At 35.0% G+C, this 11,403-nt stretch overlaps 1 protein-coding gene and 1 long non-coding RNA gene across 2 annotated transcripts; one reads left to right on the top strand and one right to left on the bottom strand.

The window, feature by feature from the left end:
- Positions 1 to 376: 376 nt before the first annotated feature.
- LOC109212475 lies at positions 377 to 3,357 on the top strand. Its single transcript, XR_002065861.1, has 2 exons — positions 377 to 2,237; positions 2,463 to 3,357. It is a non-coding gene; the product is annotated as an uncharacterized LOC109212475 (long non-coding RNA).
- Positions 3,358 to 3,518: 161 nt separating this feature from the next.
- On the bottom strand, positions 3,519 to 9,521 carry LOC109212474 (DUF724 domain-containing protein 3-like). The gene is made up of 7 exons (XM_019376119.1): positions 8,951 to 9,521; positions 8,719 to 8,805; positions 5,959 to 6,064; positions 5,701 to 5,873; positions 5,466 to 5,526; positions 5,297 to 5,404; positions 3,519 to 4,437 (listed from the first exon to the last, which is right to left on the bottom strand). The coding sequence occupies exons 1-7, from the start codon at positions 9,485 to 9,487 to the stop codon at positions 3,722 to 3,724; spliced, it is 1,788 nt and encodes a 595-aa protein (XP_019231664.1). The 5' UTR covers positions 9,488 to 9,521; the 3' UTR covers positions 3,519 to 3,721.
- Between the last annotated feature and the right edge of the window lie 1,882 nt (positions 9,522 to 11,403).

Genomic DNA, 11,403 nt, shown 5'->3' with positions numbered 1-11,403 from the left:
GTCCAGCATAATATGCTGGAGTTCGTACACAAATGCACCAGAACTCCCGTATATTATACTGGACCGGTCCTTGTTGCAGCAAAATAGTGGCTATTTTTCATTGACTTGATAAACGCTGGCTATTTTTCATTGACCAGTGTGAAAACTGGCTATACCATGATATTTTAACACAATCTCACTTTCCACACCGATATTCTTGTGGGCCTTTACATCAACGAGGAATGTGGATTGACCCAAATTCGTCGGTTGTGGGAGTTGTAGGTCCGGCCCAAGTTAGGCAAAGTAGTTGAAATAGTAGGGTTTACATAAATGGGATACGCCGTCACACCCGGGGAATCAGCTCGCATTTCTTGGTTATGGAGTTAGACAGGTCTGACCCTAGTTAAAACAATTTGGGATTGATGCGTAGTGGTTTTTGCTTAAGATTTATTTACTATTTCCAGATTGGATTTGATAATTATCTTGTGTTCCAATTGCTTGTCTTCTATATATGATTACTTTCTTATTTTCATATCGATTATATTATCTTTATTTATGCAGTTTCACAAAACATCTGGAGATTCAGGTTGTCTAGGCTTTAATTACATGCTCTAGCTTTGTATCTTCTATGTGATGGAAATTACTCTTTTAGCTAGTTTATTGGAGTCAAACCATTCAATTTTCACATTTAAAGTAACATTATGCTAGATTTCTATGTCCAGAAACTGTATATATCTATTTAGTGTTTCCTCTGCTACTAGATGCATAATATAAAAAATATATCCCTTCTAGTTGTTCGGCTTTGATGTTATTTGCAAAATGAATTATATTAATTTTTATATTATGTGGTTATAAAGAGAATTTAATATTTTTCAATAGGTTTCATGCCTGATCATTGCCATGTTGCTAGCTCTTAACTGATACATCTCTTATACATATCTGTTGGATTATTGCACTATATGGTTATAGAAGTTTCATTTCTCCGTCTGAAGGATATAGGTTTTGTATTACTTTTATTTGTTATAGACTCATATCTTCTTATTCTTAGGCAAAATATCTTTGAGCCCTAATTAGATTATGCCCAAATGTTTTATTTTATTTTTAATAGAATTTCTTGTACTTATTAGCTATGACAAAAATCCACTTTAAACAGTTGGTATTCCCAGTTTCCTAGTAACAATGTCGAGAAAGAAGCGACTCAAGATATTCAGATTTTAAAGAGGTTGGAAACGTGCTGCCTTAATGATGAGTGGTGAGTCAATTGGCGGAGAGCTCTGTCCTAGTAAAGTCTGTTGGTCATATTAAAATTATACGCATTGTAAAGAAAATGGTTCTAAGTAACATCAGAAACTTGAAGTGGTAGGGAAAAAAGTTGTAGGTAAGTGCAAAGGTTTCCTTTAGTTCTTAAGACAGTTACTAGTTTATTAAGTTCCGAATAAGAGATTGAAGAGCCAACACATTTAAAGAAGTGAAATATGAGGCTTACAATTTGTTGAGAAGTGAATGTGGAAGCTCACATATTTGACTTTTCAAATCTCCACTCTCCAATCTTTGATTTGGAGCTTAATAGGCCCACAAATGTCTTTAGAGCTAAGGGCAAACCTTTGCACGTTTCTGCAATTCTTTTTCCAACCTCTTCAAGTTCCGAAAGTTTCTTAGAATCCATGTTCTCAAATGCGCCTCTTTTGTATAAAGGCCAACAACTTCACTGGACAGAGTTCCCACACTAATTGGCCACTACCCATCATCAAAACAACACTTTTCTTATGCTAATTGGCTCACTTTGACGCGTTAACTACAATGGCAACCTCATGGAAGAGTGCGGAGATTCCAAATTTTTAAGCAGACTTCATCGAGAAAGAGGCAACTTGAAACTGCGAAGTCTTGACTTTTGGGGTTCCTGCACCCATGCTTTTTATTGTCATTCTCCATTACTCTCGTCTTCCCAATCTCACCCCAGCAAATCTGTAAAGTCAATTTCCTTCTCTTCCTTGCAAGATTTCATAGTTTGTGCAAAAAATTCTCATCTCCTGTAACATCTAAGTTTAGGTTTACTAAGAAGTTTGGGTAAGCAGTAGCTGTGGTTAAAATTTGATCACCTTCTACTTTGTAAAGTTACAGAAGTTATTAGTTGATTATTTTGATGTATGCTTCTCTAAAATTTATAGGCTGATAAGGAAAATTTTGATACTGTGAATGTTGGATGACATGCTTTTCAAAGATGGGAAGCGTAGGGATTGTACATCACGGTTCTGAAGGTAATGTAGTCCGTGGCTCTCCTATATTTCTTTGATACTTCAAATTCAAGTGTATAATGTTGTTCCTTTGTATTTTCATATGTGGAAACTAGTTCTTGTGAAATCACAATGAAAGGTCATAACAAGTGAAAATTGATTTTCTATATATCATAGACTAGTTTTTGAAGGCATTGCAGATAAATTCTCTCTCACTTGTGGGATTACACTGGTTTGTTGTTGTTGCAGATAGGATACAATTGTCATCGTTTAGTGTTTCATAGAAGATGAGTGGATGCTGAACTTTACTTTTATTTTTTACCCCGTAATATTCTATTGTAAAAAGTTGTTATGTATATACTGAATTTAGTAGTGGAAGGATAGACTGCTGAGACAAAGGCATTTTGCTTGAATACTGCACAAACATATCTACCATGGATATGCACAGTCCTAGAGAAGGCCAACTGGTTTTGGAAGGTATTGCAGATCTTTTCTAATTTGATCTACTGTATTTTGTGTTCACTTCATAAGCCACAGCCTCTCTTGTGTGCTTTTGCATATATCTAGTTGTCGATACTTATCATAATGTTTTTTTTTTCTTTAATCAATTGAATTGGACCTTAGTCTCTTGATCTATACGATACAGACTATATTTTAGATCAGGGTATCACCAATTGAAGATCAGGCAGTAGGATATTTCGAAAATAGCTTTCGGGACCCGGTAGGGGTACTTTGAGTTTCTGGTGTAGCCCTCCAGTTGTGGCCCCTGCGAAGAGTTGGAGAATGATTTAAGATCAACGGAGCTTCTAAGAATTAAAGAATGAATGAGATAAAGCTTCATAGCAAAAGCTTGAAAATAATGTATGTGGAGCTTGGTTTGTTGAAGAGACACAGGCAACTACGTCTGCAGGAGGCATTAACCATCTTCTAGTACAACCTCGAAAATTTTGAAGCTTGAAGATCGTGTATGTAATAGCCTGAAAATAATGTATTTTCAACCCTGGATTAGTCCACCAAAACTTAGTCCTCTCCAATGGTAGATTAATGATTGTCTTGTTCATCAGATGTTACAGTGAACTTTTAACGATTGAATATCTGAATGTGCATGCATTTTGTATGTACCCAGAACTTGTTGACCCTTTTACTGACCATTTCAATCCAATTCTCCTGCTACTTAGCTAAGTTTGACTGCAATGTGCAGAAAATCGAGAAACCAGACCGAACCAAAGTAAATGGACATGTATTTGTTTACTTTTAAATGTTGTGATTTAACAGAGGATCATTGGAGATTGCAGGAGTGGTGTGTCATTTGAACCCAAGCCTGGACTATACTACTGGAATAGTTCTTTACTACAAATTTGAAATTGTTTGGAATGAGGTGTGTAAAATAAAATTGAGAGCTATTAGCAAAATAAAATTCAAAGAGCTGCTAGTTGCTACCTTGTCAAAGTCATGCCAAGAATATTCTGCAGAAGGGCCAAAAAAATATTCAGACTACAAAATATTGGTCATCTCAAAATTTGCTTCAGCGAAGCTACTGTTGCCTCAAAGTGAAGCTGAACATGTCGAATTTCGCCACATATGGCACTCTCTTCAGACCTTAATACCAACATCTCCTGATCCATTACGGTCTTCTCCTGATCTATTGCCTCCATCGTGTTCTTGGCTGCCATAAGTTCTCTCTCCAGATCTTTTATCTTCATAACCTTCTCTTCAATCTCTTTTTCAGCTCTTGCATTCTCAAGATTGCAGTTTTTTATTCTGCCATCTACTGCTTCCAACTTCTCTACAAAGTGATTTTGCCTCTCGTTGTTCAACAGTATATCATTCAAGCCACGTTTATACAGAATAACATCAAATCCATTTTCCTCCCAGTCCTTGACAAATGCCAGCATGTCATTAATGAGAGGTGAATTACTAAGTTCTGTGGATGTTAATTTTGGTATCTTCTCAACAACGTAAACATAATTTATCATCTTTTGTAAAGCCATGTCTTCTCGTTTATTCTCCTCATATTGAGCTAATGGTGAAAAATGTGGATTTTGTGGACTCCTTGCAAATACTTCCGCAGATTCAACTATTCCCCAAAGAGTGGAGTTCTTCCTAAATGGAAGAACAAGACTCTGCTCAGGCGTACTGATGGAATTAAGTTCAGTATCTGGCGTTCCATCAGGTTGTTGAGTACTGGTCTCAACACATGGTTGGTCTGCTGCAGCAGAGGCACCTGCAAAATGATGACTAGATTAACCATGCTACTAACAGGGCTAAAAGAAACCTGATCAGGACAAAAATGATAGAAAGCTGAGCAATATCGCAAATGACAGGCACCTAAGTAGAGCACTATTTAGTTGGAAATAGCAGTGCAAACTGACTTATCCGTTCAATCTCAAATCTTTTATTTTTCAAAAAGACATGATTGATCACATCATTTGAAAATGAACATGGAAATTGTCAACTGGGCAACTCAGGAAGCTGGCTCAAGTACTACTTTGATTGGTAGTGGACTAGTGGTTATCTTCCATCTAATATTTAACATTAAGTAACCCGACTAGAGTATACTTTTTAAGGAAAATACTAATGTGGCTAGCCAATCTGAATAAGAAAGGAAGTTTTGAAAAGTACTTTTTCCTTCTTAAATTCTTGAAAAATCATCAAAGTTGAGCTTGTATCATATTTTAAGGTCTAATTGAGCTCAAACTCGTAAAACCTATCCATAACTAACTCCAGTCTTGCACAAGCGCTTCGATATTCAGTATTTTCTGTTCAACTGCAGTTCCTGTTGTAAATGAAGACATTCAGGATGCCTAATTCTAGAAACCTCTTTCATAATATAATAGTGTCAAATAGTGCAGACAGCTTGGAGTTCTTTAAACTCCTGGTGCAAAAGTAGTTATCAAGCTATCGAAATAGAAGTTAAAACTAGTAGGAATAAATTAAGTATTTAACATTAAAATGCAATCACTTTGAGAACAACAAACTTTGAAACAAGAGGCTAAACACATAGGAATTACTAAACGCCATTAAGATGAGCAATCGCAAATAGGATTTGTGACAATGTAATTGGTTAAATTGCATTGCTTTACCTGCTGAAATATTTATACCACTAGTTGAAGATAACTCAACTTGCTTGGTTGCATTCTGTTCATTTACCAATTCATGGAGAGTGCTTTCAACTACTTGTTTCTCCACATCTGTCATCAAGCAGAACATTTATGCAATGAGCAAACAAAACTGTACACCAAAATCAGTTACCTTGTGGCACAGCAAGTAATCGGTGGTCAGACAGGTCCCCAGTGTTTCTTTTGCTGCTACCCTGGATAACAAAGAAAAGAAAGCAAACACCAGAATTGATAACGAACAGAAAAGCGAACTAATTGAGGAGAAATTTCAGGGAACTCAAGCTTATAGAATATTCATACTCTAATCAGTGAAATCTTTTACATAATAGAATAGACACAGATGAATGAGCCCTATAATAACATGTTACCTCAACAATCAGAAATCCAGAATCACTTTGCTTTCCATCCTTATCTCTGGTGCGCTTGGGAAATTCTTGATTCTCCAACGCAAAAGAAACATGTTTTCTACTTTTTAACTTCTTCAGCGGCTGTACCCCGCCAGTCTCAGTATCCAACATCTCCAGTCTCTTCTTCAAAGAGGCTGTATCCTTGATGCCAATTTAGTTGTTAAGTTCTTGACGAGTAGTTATCAAAACCCAAGTAGAGAGAAAAATATAGTAACTTACCCCCATCATTAGAATGTTCAGTTTCAGCTGGTGAACAATCAATTCTTTCCTCCACGCCATGACTTGATTGATTATCAACTGAACCAACTCCTCTTGGTTTTCCGATCTGCAAAAGTCAGCACCAAAAACAGTCAAGCTCTAGGAAACTCTTTCTCTCCTTCTATTTTCCTACTGTGACACATTTGGTATGTAAATCAACAGCCTTTGTCTAAACATTGCTGAAGCAATCAGCTTATAGCAACTGAATATGTTTATTTGACAATCAGATTGTGAATATTCCAAGTATGTTGGCAATCATACGGGATGTATTCAGTACCCAGTGAAGTTCTATTAACTATATATCAGATCTTAGAGCTTATTAATCAAAATACATATTGGAGAAGCAAAATATGTTCTTCAAGTAACATGATTTTGGAATCTAGTCTCTTTTGCTTTACAACTTTATTGCTGGGCTGGTAAAGAAAATAATAAGACATCCAAATTTACCAAGAGAAAAAGAAAAGGGCGATTTGCAGTCGTACCCTATATTTGTGCCACCTTTTAACCTGTACCCTATTTTTTAAAATTATTGATTTGGTAGCCAGCTGACAAAAAATTCATAATAATATAACAATTATACCCCTGACAAAAGATGCATCATGCATTAATCGCTCTACCGTTCTCCTCCATCACTCCGTCAATTGCATGGGGCGCCCTATTTGGTCCCCCTTTTTAACCTGTACCAGCTTTGCTTTTCTGTTTGCATTTGTACCTTTTTTTTTTTTTTTTTTGCTAAAAGCGTTTTAAAAAGACGATTTTGCCCTTCTTTAGTAAAAGACTACTTCCTCTCCAAGTGTACGGCATATTGTCTATTGTGTCACTCTCCCCTTCTTCGCGTTTTTGATTTGTTCTTCTCTGAAATCAAACGGTTTTCATCATTGCATTCTTCTTGATTTTGCACCTGTTTGTTCCCCAACAACATTACGTATAATCACAGGTACAATTTTAATGGTTGCTTTTGTACATTGCATTAACTTTGTATGGGATTTTATTTTAGTATTATTTTTATGATTTAATTTTTGGATTTTTTGTTGATAGTCATCTTAGTTGAATCGTTTCCTTTTTTTATTTGTGGTAAAATAGTTTCCTAGGATTTACTTTGATTAGTGTATTAGTTTTGTAGGTTTTACTTTTACGATTGTGTTTTTTGAAACTCTGTTTGTGTTTTTTATGAAAATTTTATATATTCTTCGGTGAATTTTGCAGACGTTGAAATTTCTAAAAATTTTGAGAGGTAAATAGATGATGCTATTAAAGTGTGAAGTTTATAATACTTCAAGGATAACTTAATTCTAGGAGCTAAAGTTCTGTTTTGTGTTTTGTATAAGTAAAGTATGTCTGCAGTTTTTGTTATATTTTTTATGAACTTCAGCATTATTGGAGTTGAATTTGTATTCTGTATTTGTAAAAATTACAGCACGTTTTGGCTGAAGTTTTTGTTTTGTAATTGCTGAACTTCAGTATTCTTTATAGCTGAAGTTTCGTTCTGTATTTGCCGAACTTCAGCATTCTTAGAGCTGAAGTTAGATGGCTTTAAAATATAACTTAGGCCAAATTGTGCTGAAGTTTTAACTGATTTTTTTGATAATATTCTGAAGTTATTTTTCCTACCTTTAATTTTCTTTTTGAACAGATGGCATCTGTGAAATCCAAATCACCTAAAGATCCTAGAATACGTAAAGCTCCTTCGGTCCCTGCTGATGTACCTACAAAACCAGGACAGAGATGTTATGAGTTTGGAGATTGGTTTAACTCTCATGCTTACCGGAAGGGGAACCATGATTTGAAGCGTTTAATTACAACGCCTATATCTCAGAGAATCTCTTGCATATGAGGTAAAACTATGACCTATTCTTTACTCTCTTCTTAATTCTAACATTTGTCCATAAACGCTAACTAGAGAAATTAGAACCAGCTGATAGAATTCATCTCAAACTTCCTGTGTCTCTACACCTAAAATTTCTTGGCAAATAGCTATTGCGTCTGCAAATGGATTGCTTTTCCCAATAGTAGTACCTTGAATCATATGTAGAAGATGTGAGAAGAAGAGAGAGTGAAAGCTATGGTTGTGAAAATACATATTTAACTCCATAGCTTTTAGAAGCAATGGTTGTAAGAACACTTATTTTGAATTTGCTAGTGCTTTCAAAATATGTACAATAGGGGCTAGGTAGGGTAACACTTAAAAACATGGGCCATTTTGTGTTATGGTGTGAAGCCATGTGTATTTTCTTGTAATTTCTTCATTTAGAATATTTCCCACATGTGTATTTTCTTGTAATTTCTTCATTTAGAATATTTCCCACATGTTACCAAGAGTTCTACATGTTCCAAACACATAGTACCAGTTATTGGTGAAAAACTCAGAAAGCATGGACACAACATACAACATCGATACAACATGGAAATCAAAGGAGCACAGCATACAACTGGGATATAAATAAACTACTTATTACTTCATAAAATAAAAAATAAAAAAATAAAAAAATCAAAGACAGAAAGCATGGAAATCAATTTAAGATTAGAATTCTTTCTGTTTCCTATTACTTTAAAATGATTACTCTATCATATATTGCACACCTACTGTAGCTTAAATGATAGAAGACCTATAGAAATCCAAAAAAGATACTTAGTACAAAAATGTCACATAAGTTATCAAGCAAAGTATGAGAGTAATGAAGCATCAGCTAAGAAGAAGAGGGTAGAAGTATGTACAAATACCTTCTCATATGCTTTTTTGCTACTATCAGAATTCTTCCGCTTGTTCTGGTCAGCAGCACTTGAACTTCCAGACTGAAGATCAGGCATCTGTTATCATGGCGTGCATAAAAAAAGCCATTTTGTTACTTAAGATTCCATATGTAGCTGGAAATTTGTAAATATCCAACTTCCTTGTATATAAACAATATTTAAAATAAAATAAAAAATCTTTGCTCTTTCGTACAAAATCGACCTTAAGTAGTTCATGAGTCGGAACAGGGGGCACCCACTTCCCGCCAACCCAATCAACATGTAATCTCAAGTCATTTTGAGAAAACTCAAGCTCCTCATCCGGATCTTTAAAAGCGACCCGGAACCGGCTACCTTTACCACCATCACCACCAACAACTGAAGCAATCACTCCTTTCCACCAACCAGCGAGATGAAATGCATCAACAACATCCTTCACCTTAAAGGACCTCCGCTCATCCACCGTCGCAAGCGGCGGCGGGCCGGGCCGTAAGAGTGACCGTTTTGTAATGAACTCGCGTTTAGGTATTGATTCACTCACATCTTTTATGTCAGATAAGAGATGCTTGTACTGAACTAAGAAACCCCTTTTTTTCTTTTGGATAGGGTTTGGTTCCACAATGATGGCTTCGTACCAAGCTCCTCTATAACCCACTTCTTCTCTGGTAACTTCGACTTTATTGCCGATGCTGAAGGGCGACGAATTATTAGTTGGTGATAAATTCCCCATTTCTAACTCCGTTTCCTCCATTGTCGTCATTGTTGCTCCGTGAAATTCTCAGCAGAGAAATGGGATTGTTAAAGAGAAGCGGGACCCATATAAGTCCAGGTGTCAAAATATGATGTCCTCACACGTGTCTTCACTGTTATTATTATTTTCTTAGAAAACTGTTTCCACAAATGAATTTTTAAAACTAAAATACAATTATTTTTTGTTAATAAGACAAAATCAAATTGAAGTTGTTTATTTAGTACGTAAATTGTAATTTTGTTGTCTCATCAGTAAATTTCTGCTCAGTATGGATAAATCCATTTTACTGCTTTCGTTTTGCGATTTTTGTTGTTACGGATTTATTATTTTTGAGCCTAGCGGCGAAGCCACATATTAATAAAGGTGGTTAATTGATCATCCTTCATCGAAAAATTGCACTGTTTACATAGGTAAAATATTTCATTTTAAAAGTATATAACACATATTGAACGCCCTTTGTCGGAATTTTTTCCACTTCTTTTAAATTTGAACACCCTTGGAGAAATTCCTAGCTTCGCTACTGTTTGAGCCGATGATCTTCCAAAAATAGCCTCTCTATCCTTTTGAGGTAGGATAAGGTCTGCGTAAACTCTATCCTTCCCAGACTCCGCTAATGAAATTTTACTGGGTTATTGTTGTTGTTTGTTTTCGTTTTGCTTTGCTGTAGCTAAGAAGAATATGATTGAAAGATTAAGGTAGAAGATGATGCTTTGAAGATTTTAGTGTATTCGAGTCTCATTTTAGTAAAGCTCTAGAAAACTGAAGACTTCGAACTTTTAGGACTTAATAATGTTTTTAAGACTTTAAGTTTGGAATTGATTTTCCTGTTAAGAAAAGGGAAACAACATAGAAACATTAACATTGCAATTGCACAACTGACAAGCGAGATTTGCCTCATTATTTTTACTCTTTTTGAATACAGGAAGAAAACTCCTTATTGTATATTATCTTAAGATCACTATGAAAATCGATAAACCTATTATTCTAGATTCGCCTTTGAATAGGGCTATTAGTTTTCATATCAGATAACAATAAATTGTTGTATTTCTTTGCCAGTGTTACGTTTACAAGCTAAAAGACAGTGGTTATTTGTTATTAACAAAACAAATTGCAATTGTTGTCTAGAACTAGAAAAAGATCCAAGATTTTCTATAACAAATTAACAAAAGAGATATGTGACCTAAAGTTGTGTATGCAATATACTCCCTCCGGCTCTTGTTATCAGTCGTGGCTACTAAAAATAGTTGTATCAAATTATTTGTCACTTTAGAAGTTCAAGACAAAATTAATTATCTTTTTCCTTTTTTACCCTTAGCAATGATTATCCTTGAAGACTACACACCTAACTTTATTCAAATATCAATGAAGAAAGATTAAATAGTACTCCCTCCGGTCCACAATAAATGACCAATTTGCTTTTTTATTTTGGTCAAAATAAGTGTCCATTTATATAATCAAGAAAAAATTTAATTTGTTTTTCCAAAATTACTCTTATGTATGCATCCCTAAAAAGTCATTTACTCCTCACATTTGAGAAAAGAAGTAAGTACTACTATAACTATGGTGCAACATTTAATGAAGAATAGTTTAACACACTAACTATTTTCGTCTAGAATTTAATATTTCCTTAATGGGTGTGCCCAAAGCAAATTGGTCACTAATTGTGGACCGGAGGGAGTAAGACATGAATAAGGGTAAAGTAGTCAAAATCTCATCCTAATCAATTTTTCTTAAGGGACATGTACAAAAGAATCATGACACATAATTTGAGACGCAAGGAGTACCATTTAAATATTTGGAAACATATAATTAGAAAAAAGGCAAAACGAAGAAAACCTCAACTTTAACCTGTGTAAATCTCATATCATTTCTCCATTGGTATAGTCTACAATTTAGGAGATTTAATTGAGTTAGTGTACCAAATT

This window comes from Nicotiana attenuata, unplaced genomic scaffold, assembly GCF_001879085.1.
Source record: "Nicotiana attenuata strain UT unplaced genomic scaffold, NIATTr2, whole genome shotgun sequence".
In the NCBI taxonomy this organism is placed as follows: Eukaryota; Viridiplantae; Streptophyta; class Magnoliopsida; order Solanales; family Solanaceae; genus Nicotiana; species Nicotiana attenuata.
The sequence above is the reverse complement of the archived record's forward strand: the minus strand, read 5'-3'. Positions and strand labels throughout refer to the sequence as shown.